At 37.4% G+C, this 14,125-nt stretch overlaps 2 protein-coding genes across 2 annotated transcripts in view; one reads left to right on the forward strand and one right to left on the reverse strand.

Annotated features, from left to right (window-relative positions):
- RPS1 (ribosomal protein S1) overlaps positions 1-14,125 on the forward strand; it is a 150,747-nt gene that overhangs the window by 19,672 nt on the left and 116,950 nt on the right. The gene's annotated exons all lie outside the window — the stretch shown is intronic.
- Positions 7,277-8,247, reverse strand: LOC149566282 (uncharacterized). Its single transcript, XM_089823362.1, has 2 exons — positions 8,136-8,247; positions 7,277-7,913 (listed from the first exon to the last, which is right to left on the reverse strand). The coding sequence occupies exon 2, from the start codon at positions 7,883-7,885 to the stop codon at positions 7,277-7,279; it is 609 nt and encodes a 202-aa protein (XP_089679488.1). The 5' UTR covers positions 7,886-7,913; positions 8,136-8,247.

Genomic DNA, 14,125 nt, shown 5'->3' on the forward strand with positions numbered 1-14,125 from the left:
TTTCCTTGTTTGTAATGCAAGAAAAAGAGAAGTGATCATTGTATTGAATGCAAAATGTGAAAAGAAGCAGAGTGTTTGGTGAATGCGAGTAAGCGATCCAAGAGATTATTGGATGCGAGATTTGTGATCTGGTTACAAGATCAGAAGGAGCAAAAGTCTGGTTGACAGGGTAGAGAGAGAGGAAGGAAGTACTAGTCATTTCTATTATTCTGCAAGGAATAATATAGAGATCATTTGGATAGTGGGTTCATTGGTCTTGCCCCTGAAGCTGTTTGGACAGTGGGTCCATCTGTCTTCTACAACTCCTAATAGGGTTGGCATAACTCGTAACAGGGATTCAAAGTCTCCTAATAGGGACTGATATGTATTGAATGTTGTTATACACTCCTAATAGGGTCCATCCTCTAACAAAGAATATTTATATTAGTAAATCATCTTGTGGGTATCATCCTCATCGGGGTTTTCCCTCTGATCAAGGGTTTCCCTAGTTAACATATCTGGTGTTATTGTGGATGAGTATCTTGTTGTGGTTTCTGATTATATTGCTCATATGGTTAAAGTTTAATAAGTTTGATAATTGTGATATTAATTGGATAACTGATTCCCACCCCCCCCCCCCCAATTATATTGGTGGACTTTATATTATAACAATTGGTATCAGAGCATTAGGTCCTTGAAGAGAAAGCTTAACAGCTTTGGGAGATCAATGGCGAGTCATTTCAGAAAGGATAGTCCTAAGTTTGATGGAAGAAATTTTGACAACCAGAAGATGGAGATTTTTGGTGAGACATTAGAAATGTGTAAAGAACTGACCATTGAGTTTCTAGATCTAGAATTCTTTTGTTGCATGCAAAAGAATAGAAGTAAAGAAAAATTTAGATCCAAAGAAGACAAGAAGATCAAGGAAAGTATTGATCTGCTTATGGAAAGAGAGTCGAAAGGTATGAAAATTCTTGTTTCTTGGACATGTAAAGAGTTTGGTCATTTTTCGTCCACATGTCCTAAGAGAGTAAGAAAAGCTAGAAAGAATTCACTTTATGATGAAGATGAAGAATTTAAAGCAAGTATGAAAAGATTCTTGAATGACTGTGATGATAAAGGTTATGAGACTGAATTAGTTAAGGAAGAGGAAGTAGTAATAGCTTTGGTAACTATTGTTGATCCAAAGGCTAACCATGAAAATGTGAAAGTTATCATTGAGACTAACAATAATTTGCAGAATGGGAATCAAAATGAAGAACATAAATCTGAGCCTAGAGTAGAAGAAAGAGTTGAGTTGACAACTCCTAGTAGAAGTATATCAAAGAATCATCCTCTTGAATAGATCATTGGGAGCAAAAACAATAATCAGGTAAATGAAGAAGTGAATTATGTTTGGTTTCTCAAGTTGAACCTAAGAGTGTGGATGAAGTCTGTAAAGATGATCAATGGATTCAAGCAATGAAGAGAGAATTAGATCAAATTGTGAAGAATGAAACATGGGAGTTAGTTCCAATGCCTAAAGACAAGAATGTTATTGGAACCAAATGGGTATTCAAAAACAAGATGAATGAGGAAGGCGAAGTTGTAAGAAACAAGGCTAGACTTGTGTGCAAAGAATATTCATGGCAAGAAGGAATAGACTATGAGGAGACATATGCCCTTGTAGCCAGAATGGAAGCAGTAAGAATGTTCTTGGCTTATGCAGCAAATAAGAAGTTCAAAGTATATCAAATGGATGTTAAATCAGCTTTCCTGAATGGAGAACTTGAAGAAGAGGTATACATTGAGAAGCCTGATGGTTTCCCTCTGATAGAAGACAAAGAAATGATATACAGACTAAAGAAAACTCTATATGGACTAAAGCAAGCTCCTAGAACTTGGTACGCAAGGTTGGATAAGTATTTAACAATACTTGGATTTGTTAAAGGTACGATAGATAGTAATTTGTATTTGAGAGAAATTGAGGATGGTTTGTTGATGTTAGTTTTCTTAGGATCGTTGCAAGTGTAATAGCATTGCCGATGTATTTTGTATGTGTGTTCCAAATGCAACATCCTCTTTAGATATATATATTGAGAATAGGTAAATGAATAGACACGCCCCTTCATGGGACATGTCTATTTGTTAATAAGATAATTAATAATATATTTAATCATATATATATATAACTCAATTATATAATTTTACATATGTTCATCAACAAAAGCTATCAAACATTAACACTCCCTCTTAGCTAGGGAGGATGAACAAAAGACGAATATTACACCATTGGTAAAACTACAAATTTTAAGGATATATCAGTTGATACCTCAAAAGTTTTCCCCCATTTGATATTGCATTTGGCATCATGAGTATTGGCCTCCTAGAATATCAATGATATTCACCAAGTACTCAAAAGGTTTTGATATCACATTTGATATCATGAGCATTGGCCTCCCAGAATATCATACGATATTCACCAATTACTCAAAATAAGGTTTGATATCACATCTGATATCAAGAGTATTGGCCTCCAAGAATGTCAATGATGCAAAACATTCACCATATACTCATTGTTAAATCTCATAATACAACTTATTGTAAGATCATCACCTTACAACAACTTCTCCAAATACAACTAATGATCATTTGGAAGTTGTCACTTCCTCATGATATACACGGGGGGTAGGCCCATTAAAATCGCATGGTCGCAATGTATGAACCAAGGTCCTCTTGACTGTGAGAATTTATTGATCAATGGAGAATCCATCTCATCATGGATCAGTCCCTCTTAATCAATAACATCGAGGTCACTGATGGTTAATAACATCCTCAATATTCTTCCTCTCTTTCAAGGTTGCCTCTAATAACATGTCAGGTTCCTCTGAATCTCAATATCCCTCTTCCTGACATAACATTCTTGGAGAAAATGATCAAGGCACATAGCTTTTATAGTACATAATGAATTACTAAAATAAGAGAGACAAACATAATACTCAAGAATAATAAATGGTTCTCCATAATAATACCATTATAATGAAATATAGATATTTTAACATTTTGTTTCCTTAGTAAGACCAATCATATACATTAACATATTGATTAGTGCAAGACAATTATAAATATCATAGAATCATAATATATTATGAACTTACCTTTATGTCTCCTTTTTGTTTTATTTGAAAATCTTACCTTTGTTTTGTTTTCTCTTTTTATAGGACTTGACAAATCATCCATATAAATTACCTTTCAATGCACGATGAATAGGCTTGGCTTGTTTTCCATGGTAATATACAAACATATAAGTTGTCAGCTATGTACTTTCACTTGTCCAAGGCTTATATGGTGGCATCCACATCACCTTTCTCATGCTATCAACTTCCGCTAGTCTTTGTATTACATTTAAGGGATTCCGTTTTCTTTTTAAGCTCTCAACTTTCCTTCCCCCACTTTAGGGCCAGTCGGTGCCCGATCCCTTTAACCTCTGCGTTATATGTCAAAATTATGACAACCACTTTATATACGTTAATACTTCTCTTCTAACATCTCTGTGTAACTGCATACCACCATAAACCTGGGATATATATATATTGCTTGGTATTTTCCTCTTTGTCAGCAGTATTGTCTAAATTGGACGATACTTCTCCAACATGCTATTCATGTTTGGCATACACTTGTTTTTGGATGCTCATGATTAATCATGCCTTTCCCTTCACAATATATGTTCATATTTTTATTTAGCATAAGTATGTCTCCTTTAATCTCCTGACTTAGAAAAGTCACCAATTTCTGCTGAGACTCCTTTTACATAATTGTACGCATGTCTTGTTATCAGTGACACAACCAAGTAGTTTTATGCATAGGACAACTCCTCCGATTATCTCGTAGTCTTGTTTAATGTATACAGGGTTCCTTCTTTATTCCCATGTGGCACGTGAAGTCAATCTGAGATATTCATCAATTTCTCATAGATATTATGTAAAACTCTTCATATACTGCAGCATGTCAGCAAGCATAATACTTCTCCAGATATATTTAAAGAAGTGATAAGATTTCTCATTTTCTTAAACTTTACTCCTACAATATATTGGAGGATTGAAGTTTACATGAAATTGAGTTACCACAGCCTGAGACACCCAACAATCATCTATGTACAATAATATTGAACAGAAATGTATTAAAATGCAACCATTGTTTTTCACCAGTCATTCAATCTACTAAAAAAATCAGAGTGACGGGCAACCAAGCTCATTCTATTATTTATCCAATCCATGTCTTATTATTCTATAGTGCATATATGATTCAACTATAGGTTTCCATCAATAGCTTAGCAAATCCATGGTGAGGTCCAATAATATATCATAATTTTCAGAATGACTTGTAATTTCTATTGTCATATTTTGTTTATCTTACACTTCCAACCTGGCTCTGATACCATGTTAGTTTTCTTAGGATCGCTGCAAGTGTAATAGCACTACCGGTGTATTTTGTATGTGTGTTCCAAACATAGTAATGTGAATCGGAATCGTATCGGAATCAGCATGGCCGAATTGAATCGTGAATCGAGGGTGAATCGGGGGTGAATCAGCGATGAATCGGCAAATTTGAAAAAACCCTTTAAATGTAAAGATTTTAACAATTTAAGACTTATTTCATGCACCCTTTATTGAACATAACTTAAAAACACTATAACATCATCAAATAGAATCTAACATACATAAACATGAAACATAAAATCCATCACATACGTAACTATGTTATCATTATGTACTAAAATGTAAATTGTATGTTAGCTGAAGTAAATAAAAATCAAATGATCATAATGATTCAAATCATAGAATCAGTAAGATGAAATCATGAAGATCTATAAGACATCAAATCATAAATGTATGTATAAATCTAAGATGAAGATCCATGAAAGTTTGAAACATATGTCTATCAGTGATTCAGTATCACTATCAAATTATCAATATCTATACAGTGTAAACAAAATATAAAAACAAGGCTCCAGCTCAAGCCTCATCATCCTCATCATCATCCTCTAGCTCTGCTGCAGCCTCAACCTCAGCCTCTGAGTATCTAGTTTGCCTATGAGAAAGGCGTGTAAGGTAGGTCCTAGAGGACCGCCGAGCCATGTCCCCTGCATGGGCAATGGGCTCATGAATAACGTCGCTAGGGCCTACGTCTGTGTGTGCGCGTGTGCGTCTACCAATGCCTGAACGTGCTCTAGCTGCCTCCTCTGCCCTGGCCACAGCCTCAGCCTCTACATCCACCTGGTCAACCCACGCGCGGTCTTCCTCAGTGAAGACTGGGTCCACGGTCTCTGTGATCCACTCTGATTCTGGATCAATCTCCTCTAGAATGATCGGAGAGGAGTCAGCGCCCAAAATCTGTCTGATCCTAAGACGAAGGTTGTAATGAACAAAGACAAGATCATTCAACCTCTGCACTGTCAACCTGTTTCTTCTCTTCGAGTGGATGTGCTCGAACATGGACCAACTGCGCTCACATCCAGAAGCGCTGCTCAGCTGACTCAGAATGTGGATGGCAATTTTTTGAAGGTTTGGGGTTGTGGCCCCAAACATTTGCCACCATCTATCTGAAATAAGGAAAAAACAAAAACAATTAGTCTCATTTATAGATTACAACTCTAAAATTAATGCATTATATAATCAACTTTAAGTTTAGAATCTAAATTCATGAACATTGAATATATTATTTAATTTTTACCTGGTTGTAGTGTTGTCTGAGCATTTATGGCCATCCTGCCAGAGAAAAGTGGCCCCTCCTTATTGTTGAACTGGTCTAGCTCAACAATCGCAGCAACGTTATTTTCATCGCTACTCAATCTCTGAATCACTGTGTATAAGCCAGTGAGAACCTCCGCATTCGCCTTGAACTCAGGACGGGAACAAAATGCCGGATTTAGATAGTAAGCTGCTACGTGGACGGGTCGATGGAGCTGATTCTGCCATCTCTTATCGATGATGTCCCAAATAGGGCCATACCTCTCGTGCATTCCTGCATATTGGGCTCTGATGGCCTCCTTGGCCCTATCCATGCCCTCATAAATGTAGCCCATAGAGGGCTTCTCCCCATCAGTAGTTCGTAGCAAAGCTACAAGGGGCTTAGTGACCTACATATAAAGTAAAACAAAAAATTTGAGTCAAAACTTACATATAAAATAATATAACTTAAAGTAAAAGAAAAATACTAAATGTTAAATTGCAATAAATTTACCTTAAGGATTTCTCTAGCGGGTTTCCAAAAACCATACTCATCAAATATGCAATCCGCCACATCTAACCCTATAGTGGTCGTAGCATAGGAAGAGCAAATCCACTCCTGCCCAACAAACATGCTCCTCAATCCATCCCTTGATGTCAACAAGGACTGCAAGGTGATGAAATTCGAGGCAAACCTCGTGATACCTGGGCGAGCTAACTCCTTGCCTTTTGTGTACTTCCTCATTGTGCTAAGGACAAATGCATGATTATAAATGAATTTGCATATGTTTTTTGCCCTTTCCACACATGACTTGACAAACTCAAGTTTGCCAATTTCCTCCAACATGAGGTCAATGCAGTGTGCCACACAAGGGGACCAAAATATAGTGGGGTGCCTCTCCATCAAAAGTTTACCTACAACAATTTTAAGTCAATTAGAAACTCAAATTTCAAAATTCAAATAAATTTATTTTCAAAATTTGCAAAGTTAAAAGTTTACCTATCCGTCACCACCTGGATCACATTTTGTTCTCCCACCTCTGCTATAACTTCCTCAATAGCCTCACATAAATATGTGGCATTTTTCACATGTGCGGAAGCATCAATGGATTTTATGAACATGGTATATCCTACAAGTAACAAAACAACGAATTATAATATTAAATGGATCATTAACGAATTAGCATTCAACAAATCAAAATTTACAATGTATGTAGGAAAGTAGAATGATCAATCACCTCCACAGGATACAAGAAAATTGAGGAGTGTTCTATTCCTCCTATCGGTCCAATCATCAGTCATGATGGTGCAACCCTTTGCAATCCATTCTTTTCGGTTCTCCTTGAGGTCAACCCTCATGTCCTCTACCATCTCATCCAGGAGGTATCCACTCAACTCAGCCTCAGTTGGGGCTTTAAACCCCGGACCACAAATAACAACCGCATCTATCATATTCTGCCAATATGGAGCCCTGTCACAAATAAAAGTTTAGATGTCAAAGACTCAAATTATAAAACAAGTAGATATAATTAAAGTTTTACTTTTACTTTTAATTTTAGCTTTAAAGGAAACAAAGAAAAAAGAATCAATTACCTGGCTGCAATAAATGGAATGTTGCAAAAGTACCAAAATTTGCAGATCTCTTTTCTGGCAGCATCGTGAATCTCCTTGTTCAAACCCATGCCCTCAAGCGTGGGTTGGGAACCAGGAGTAGTGCGGGGCACAAAGTAACTATCCATTCTGTTTTTCCGCACTCTAGGCTGCAATAGGTTGGTGTGGGACTCTGTCTCAGTATGTGACCTACTAGCACGAGCAGAAGAACTAGGATAAAAAGGAGGCCTAGAAGAACCCTCTCCAAGACAACCTACGGATGCGGACGCTGATGCAGATGCAGATGTGGATGCGGCTACGGATGCAGGAACATGGGAGCCAATACCCCTTAACCCTTCAACTTGCATTTTCCTATTTGCTTTGTCTTTTTCAAATTTTTCTAATGCCATTAAGCAAGTGCGTTTTGCCTCAGGAGTTTGGTGAGTGCAAACTGTAACATCATGTCCAGGTATAGCAGCAATGTGGAATTTCAATCTATAAATACCCCCGGAAGTTATTTTTTCTTTACAAAACATGCATTTTGTTTGATATTTGGTTCTTCTAGGAAACTCTTCATTATATTTCCAACATTCATCTTTTTTACCCATTGGAATTTGCGAAAAATGAGAGCAAAGGCTGCTGCAATAATTTTTTTAATGTAAAATATCAAAGTTTGAAGCTAATAAAAATTAGAAAACAACAAACCCTAGCTTGCAACTTAGTAAAAATAAAGAACATTCAAGATTTATACTAAAATTCTTGAAAATTATAGAAATTTAACAAAAAACGCATAATACACTAAAAATTAAACAAAAAATGCATAATACACTAACATGCAAGAAAAAAATAAGCACTTACCTCTTGCAAATGAGTTGAGGAGTGTTGATATTGGCTCCTTAATGCTCCCAAAGCAATTGATGGGCTCCCCAAATGGCCTGCTGATCTCTTTGGTGCTCCTCCTTCTTGCCGGTTGGAAACCTATGGCTCTTCTTCTCTCTCACTTTTCCTCTCTTCTACTCATGCTTCACAAATAGAAGGCTCTTTAGGGTTATAACAAAGAGAATAGGTCAAAAACAAAGTGAAAAAAACAAGTGATTTAAAAAAAAATTTCAACTTCCCTTTTTACATGCCGCGGGCGATTCATAGCCGATTTTTTAAGGCGATTTTGACGATTTTTACATGAATCGCCTGAATCGGCGATTCAGGCGATTCATGGCCCAGAAATCGGCGATACCGATTCACGATTCAAAAAAAATTGCACAGGATGAATCGGGTCGCAGAATCGCCGATTTAGGCGATTTTTGGGCGATTCTCGTTACTATGGTTCCAAATGCAACATCCTCTTTAGATATATATATATATTGAGAATAGGTAAATGAATAGACATGTCCCTTCGTGGGACATGTCTATTTGTTAATAAGATCATAAATAATATATTTAATCATATATATAACTCAATTATATAATTATACATATTTTCATCAACAAAAGCTATCAAACATTAACAGTTGATAATAGTAATATTTGTTGATGACATAATATTTGGAGGTGATGATGAATCAAGTAATAAGTTTGCTGAAGAAATGAAGAATGAGTTTGAGATGAGCATGATAGGAGAAATGAAGCTTTTCCTAGGGTTGCAAGTTGTGCAGAATAGTGATAGCATTTTCATTTCACAAGCTAAGTACTTGAAAGATTTGTTGAAAAGATTTGGATTAGAAAGTTGTGAGTCTGTTAGTACACCCATGGTAGCTGGTCACAAGTTATCTAGCAAGGATGAGACACCTACAACTGAGTAGAAGAAATATAGATCCATGATTGGAGGTTTGAAGTATTTGACTCACACCAAATCGGATATAGCAAATGCAGTTGGGATTGTAGCTAGATTTCAAGCTAATCCTAAGGAGTATCATTATGCAGCAGTAAAGAGGATATTCAAGTATTTGAAAGGAAAATCTAACTATGGAATATTGTATGATAGATCGAGCGATTTCACTCTATGTGCATATATTGATGTGGATTGGGCAGGCAATATGGATGACAGAAATAGCACCAGTGGCGGAGCATTTTTTCTTGGAGGAAGTTTGGTTTCTTGGTTGAGCAGGAAATAAGATTGTATTTCACAGAGTACAGCTGAGGCAGAGTATGTGGCAGAAACAAATAATTGTAATCAAGTTATGTGGATGAAATAGATGCTGAAGGATATTGAGATTGAGTTTACAAAACTTGTTATCATATACAGTGATAACACAAGTACAGTAAGTATGTCTAAGAATCCTGTGTTGCATTCTAAGACTAAGCATATATCTAATAAGTACCATGTCTTGAGAGAGAAGGCAGCAAAAAAGGAGATTATATTGGAATATGTGAGTACTAAAGATCAGATTGCAGATGTCTTTACGAAGCCCTTACCTAAAGATACATTTGATTACTTAAGAGGTATACTTGGGGTTATGCCGCTACCTACTTTTGAGTAGATGATGCAGAGAGTGCATTAGTCCAGTGGCACAGAGCACTATTGTTAGATTGGATTGGATGCTGATACTTCCTATATGGGGGAGTATCTGTGATGAGCCGAGTAATTAAGGACTCTTGGTATTTGGTATTGAATAGTGTCTTTCGACACTCAAGCTAGTTATAAACTAAAGTAGTAAATTGACATAATGTGGCCTTTGTCATTGATGCTAATGGGGGAGAGAGTACATGAAAAAATCCTTTAGTTGAATGGGGGAGAGACAGTTGCATATTTCTATTAGGGAGATTTAGAAAGATTCATGAAGATGCAAAACATAGCAGTGTTCCAGAGATTTTCAGATTTGATTGATGAAGAGGATTTGAAAAGATGACAATAGCAACAACAACAGAGTACTATTTGGTATTCCTGGAACTTGGATGTTTTTCATCTATGTTGCCATCAATGCCAAAGGAGGAGATTGTTAGCATGAATGCTGATGGTATTCCTTTGGAGGAGTATCCTAAGCATTGCTAGAACACTTCAGAAGATTGTTAGCATGTTTGACATGTTGCATTCATGACTGTATTTGTCATTGATGTCAACATAGTAGTAAGTCCGTGCAGACTGACAGAGCAACAAACATAGATCTTAGTTGTACGGATAATGTTTTGATTCTCTGGTGATGAGTGATGATGGATATGTTCTATATGGTGTCCTGATGTTAATGTTCAATACGCAGTGTTTGAATCGAAGATGTAAGGAAGATATGCCTGATTTACAGAGAGTAGTATAGAGACAGAGTACCTAAGAAGCGGTTTTTGATGTGTATTATATCTTTTAACAGAGATGTAATCTCGAGATGCGCGGTTAGCCATTGACAGAAGACAGTCTGATGATGACATTAGCAAATGTGCAAACCCTAGTGTCGCATGTGTGAGAAGTTCTATAGACTGTGAGCTAACAGTGCTATTGTAATTATAAATTAATTAATTCTTATTATAATCAATTGGGAAAGCCACAAGGGCGACTCAAGGAATAATTTTGAAGATATTGTATAAAGGAAAGACGTTTTCCTTGTTTGTAATGCAAGAAAAAGAGAAGTGATCATTGTATTGAATGTGAAGTGCGAAAATGAGTAGTGTTTGGTGATAGCGAGTAAGCGATTCAAAGTAATTATTGGATGCAAGATTTGTGATCTGGTTACAAGATCAAAATGAGCAGAAGTCTGGTTGACAGGACAGAAAAAGAGGAAGGAAGTACTATTGATTTCTATTTTTTGCAAGGAATAATACAGAGATCATTTGGACAATGCGTTCATTGGTCTTGCCCTTGAAGCTGTTTGGATAGTGGGTCCATCTGTCTTCTGCAACTCTTAACAGGGTTGGAATCTCCTAAAAGGGATTCAAAGTCTCCTAACAAGGACTGATATGTAATGAATGTTGTTATAGACTCCTAACAGGGTCCACCCTCTAACAACGAATATTCATATTAGTACATCATCTTGTGGGTATCATCCCCATTGGAGTTTTCCCTCTGATCAAGGGTTTCCCCAGTTAACATATTTGGTGTTATTGTGCATGAGTATCTTGTGGTTTCTGATTATATTGCTCATATGGTTAAAGTTTAATAAGGTTGATAATTGTGATATTAGTTGGATAACGATTCACACCCCCCCCCCAGTTATATTGGTGGACTATATATTCTAATAGTAATGAGTAGGGGTACTTTGCACGTGATTGTTAGAATGGAGGACAAGGTGGGGGGATGCTCTACAAATGGTGTGGGGTTGAAAATCACGAGGATGCTAACTACCCCAAACAAAAGAGCATGAACATGCTGGAGGTGGCAAAACCAAAAAGGGAAGTCTTAGCTATTACTTGGATGTAGGCCAAAAAACTCACTCATCCGGATGTAAGTATGGAAAAGGCGAGGTTGGACAAAGCTAGGAAGATCCAAGAGATGATGGGTAAGGTAGTGAAGGTAAGTATTCCTAAAATCTCGTCCACCAAGTCCATTATGGAAACTAACTTCATGAAACAAGTTGTTGAGACCACAATACCAGTAAAGATTGGGGATCTGTTGGAGACCATACCGCAATTAAGGGTGGCAATAGTACATGGAAATAGTACTAAGGAGGAGTCATTGAAGGAGGAAGGAAAAATGGGTAAAGACAGTAACTCTGTATTTACCATAGGAATGGGAAGAACTCTGACGGTGGTGGAGATGGAGATCATGAGGTGCAAATTGACCAAAACTATTGTAGATGGAGGCTCGGGTGTGAATGTCCTCCTTGAAGAAACTTGGAAGGCTCTTGGGAAACCAACCTTGTGGCCACCCACCTTCCAGTTAGAGCAGATCAACATGGGATCAAGCCCATTGGAACCTTAATGGGACAAAAAGTGGTGATTGGGACTCAACAGTTCTTCCTCAAATTTGTAGTAATTGCCTTAGAGAAGAAGGGGTATGATGCATTATTAGGGAGAGGATGGTTAATCTCAACAAAGTCTTATCGCAACTAGAAGAAAAATACCCTTTCTATTGAATTTGATGATAGGAAATATACAATTGACTTAAGGAGGCAGTCGGTAAGTCAGAAACTCGCCTCTAATTCAGAAGTTGAGGGAGAGTATGGTAATGGAGTTGAGCCAGATGAAGAAGGCATTCTGTAACTGGAGAATGTTCAGAGGATGAAATAAGTTCCCTTAACGATCCGTTTCATTGGCAAATGAGGGATTATGAAGTATTTCAACAAGAGTTTAATATGTTGTAGGTTCAGGAGATGGAATTTGAGGACAATTATCCAAGGTGTTACAAGGAGCACATAGAAGGTATAACTTCAATCGATGATGCCCCAACACACACATCCTATAAGGAGAAATGATAGAGTACGAAGAGGATAAGTTGGAGAAGTTAAATTTAGGCAAAAAGGACCGGCCTATGGAGATTTTTATAGGAAACGACTCGGATCCTATTTTAAAAGCAGCGACATTCAGAATATTTCTTGAGTATAAGGGCTTGTTTTCCTAGACGTACAAGGACTTAAAAGGAGTGCCAGTTGAACTCAGCATCCATTGGATACCTTTGGTACTAGGAGCAAGACCAGTACGAAGGAGACCTTATCAAATGAATAAGAACTGTGCGGCCAAGGTTTAGGAGGAGATTACGAAGATGCTTGAGGCAGGCATAATATTCAAGGTATAGACCAGTGAGTGGGTGTTGCCAATAGTTATATCCTTGAAAAAAGATGGGAATCAAATTTGTGTGGACTTGAGGTACCTAAATGTAGTGACTATAAAAGATCCCTTCCCGATCCCCTTTGCGGATAGTGTCTTGGAAGAAGTAGTTGGACAAGAGATGTTCCTTCATGGACAATTTTTTGGGATACAACCAAATCAGCATTGCAAAGGAGGATAAACTGAAACCACCTTCATAGTGGAAGATGGAGTATATGCTTACAACAAGATGCTATTTGGGTTGTGTAGTGCACCCGCCATATTTCAAAGAATTATTTCAAATATTTGATGGGATGTTAGTAGGAAATTTCAAGGCCTTTTCAGATGATTTGTGTGGACTTGAGGTACCTAAATGTAGTGACTATAAAAGATCCCTTCCCGATCCCCTTTGCGGATAGTGTCTTGGAAGAAGTAGTTGGACAAGAGATGTTCCTTCATGGACAATTTTTTGGGATACAACCAAATCAGCATTGCAAAGGAGGATAAACTGAAACCACCTTCATAGTGGAAGATGGAGTATATGCTTACAACAAGATGCTATTTGGGTTGTGTAGTGCACCCGCCATATTTCAAAGAATTATTTCAAATATTTGATGGGATGTTAGTAGGAAATTTCAAGGCCTTTTCGGATGATTGGTCTATCTCTTGTGGAAAGGAGCAGCACCCGAAGGTTATAAGAGAATGCATGGAATGATGTAGAAGGGCGAATTTGGCTTTAATCCCAAAGAAATGTTGATTCGTGGTTCCCCAAGGCAGACTCCTCTGACATACAATATGCAAGGGAGGCTTGAAGACGGACCTTGACAAAATCAGAGTCATTGTTGATATGGAGGCTCCCACGGATGTGACTGGTTTCAAGTCATTTCTAGGGCATGTTGGATACTATAGGAGATTTATAAAGGGGTTTGCAAAAGTATTCCTAACCTTGCAAAAATTAATGAGAAAAGAGAAAAATTTGTATGGGGAAGGAACCAAGAGGAGGCTTTTCAAGAATTGACGAGGAGACTGGTAGGAGCCCCAATGCTCAAATATGCGGACTGGAAAAAGGAATTTCATGTCCATATGGAAGCATCCAACTATGTAATAGGCTCCACTCTGGCATAGATAGGAAAGGAGCGACTGGACCAACTAGTGTACTTTGCTAGCAGGTTACTTTCAAA

Source organism: Cupressus sempervirens, chromosome 3 (assembly GCF_028749045.1).
Source record: "Cupressus sempervirens isolate cs-2001-9-10 chromosome 3, ASM2874904v1, whole genome shotgun sequence".
NCBI lineage: Eukaryota > Viridiplantae > Streptophyta > Pinopsida > Cupressales > Cupressaceae > Cupressus > Cupressus sempervirens.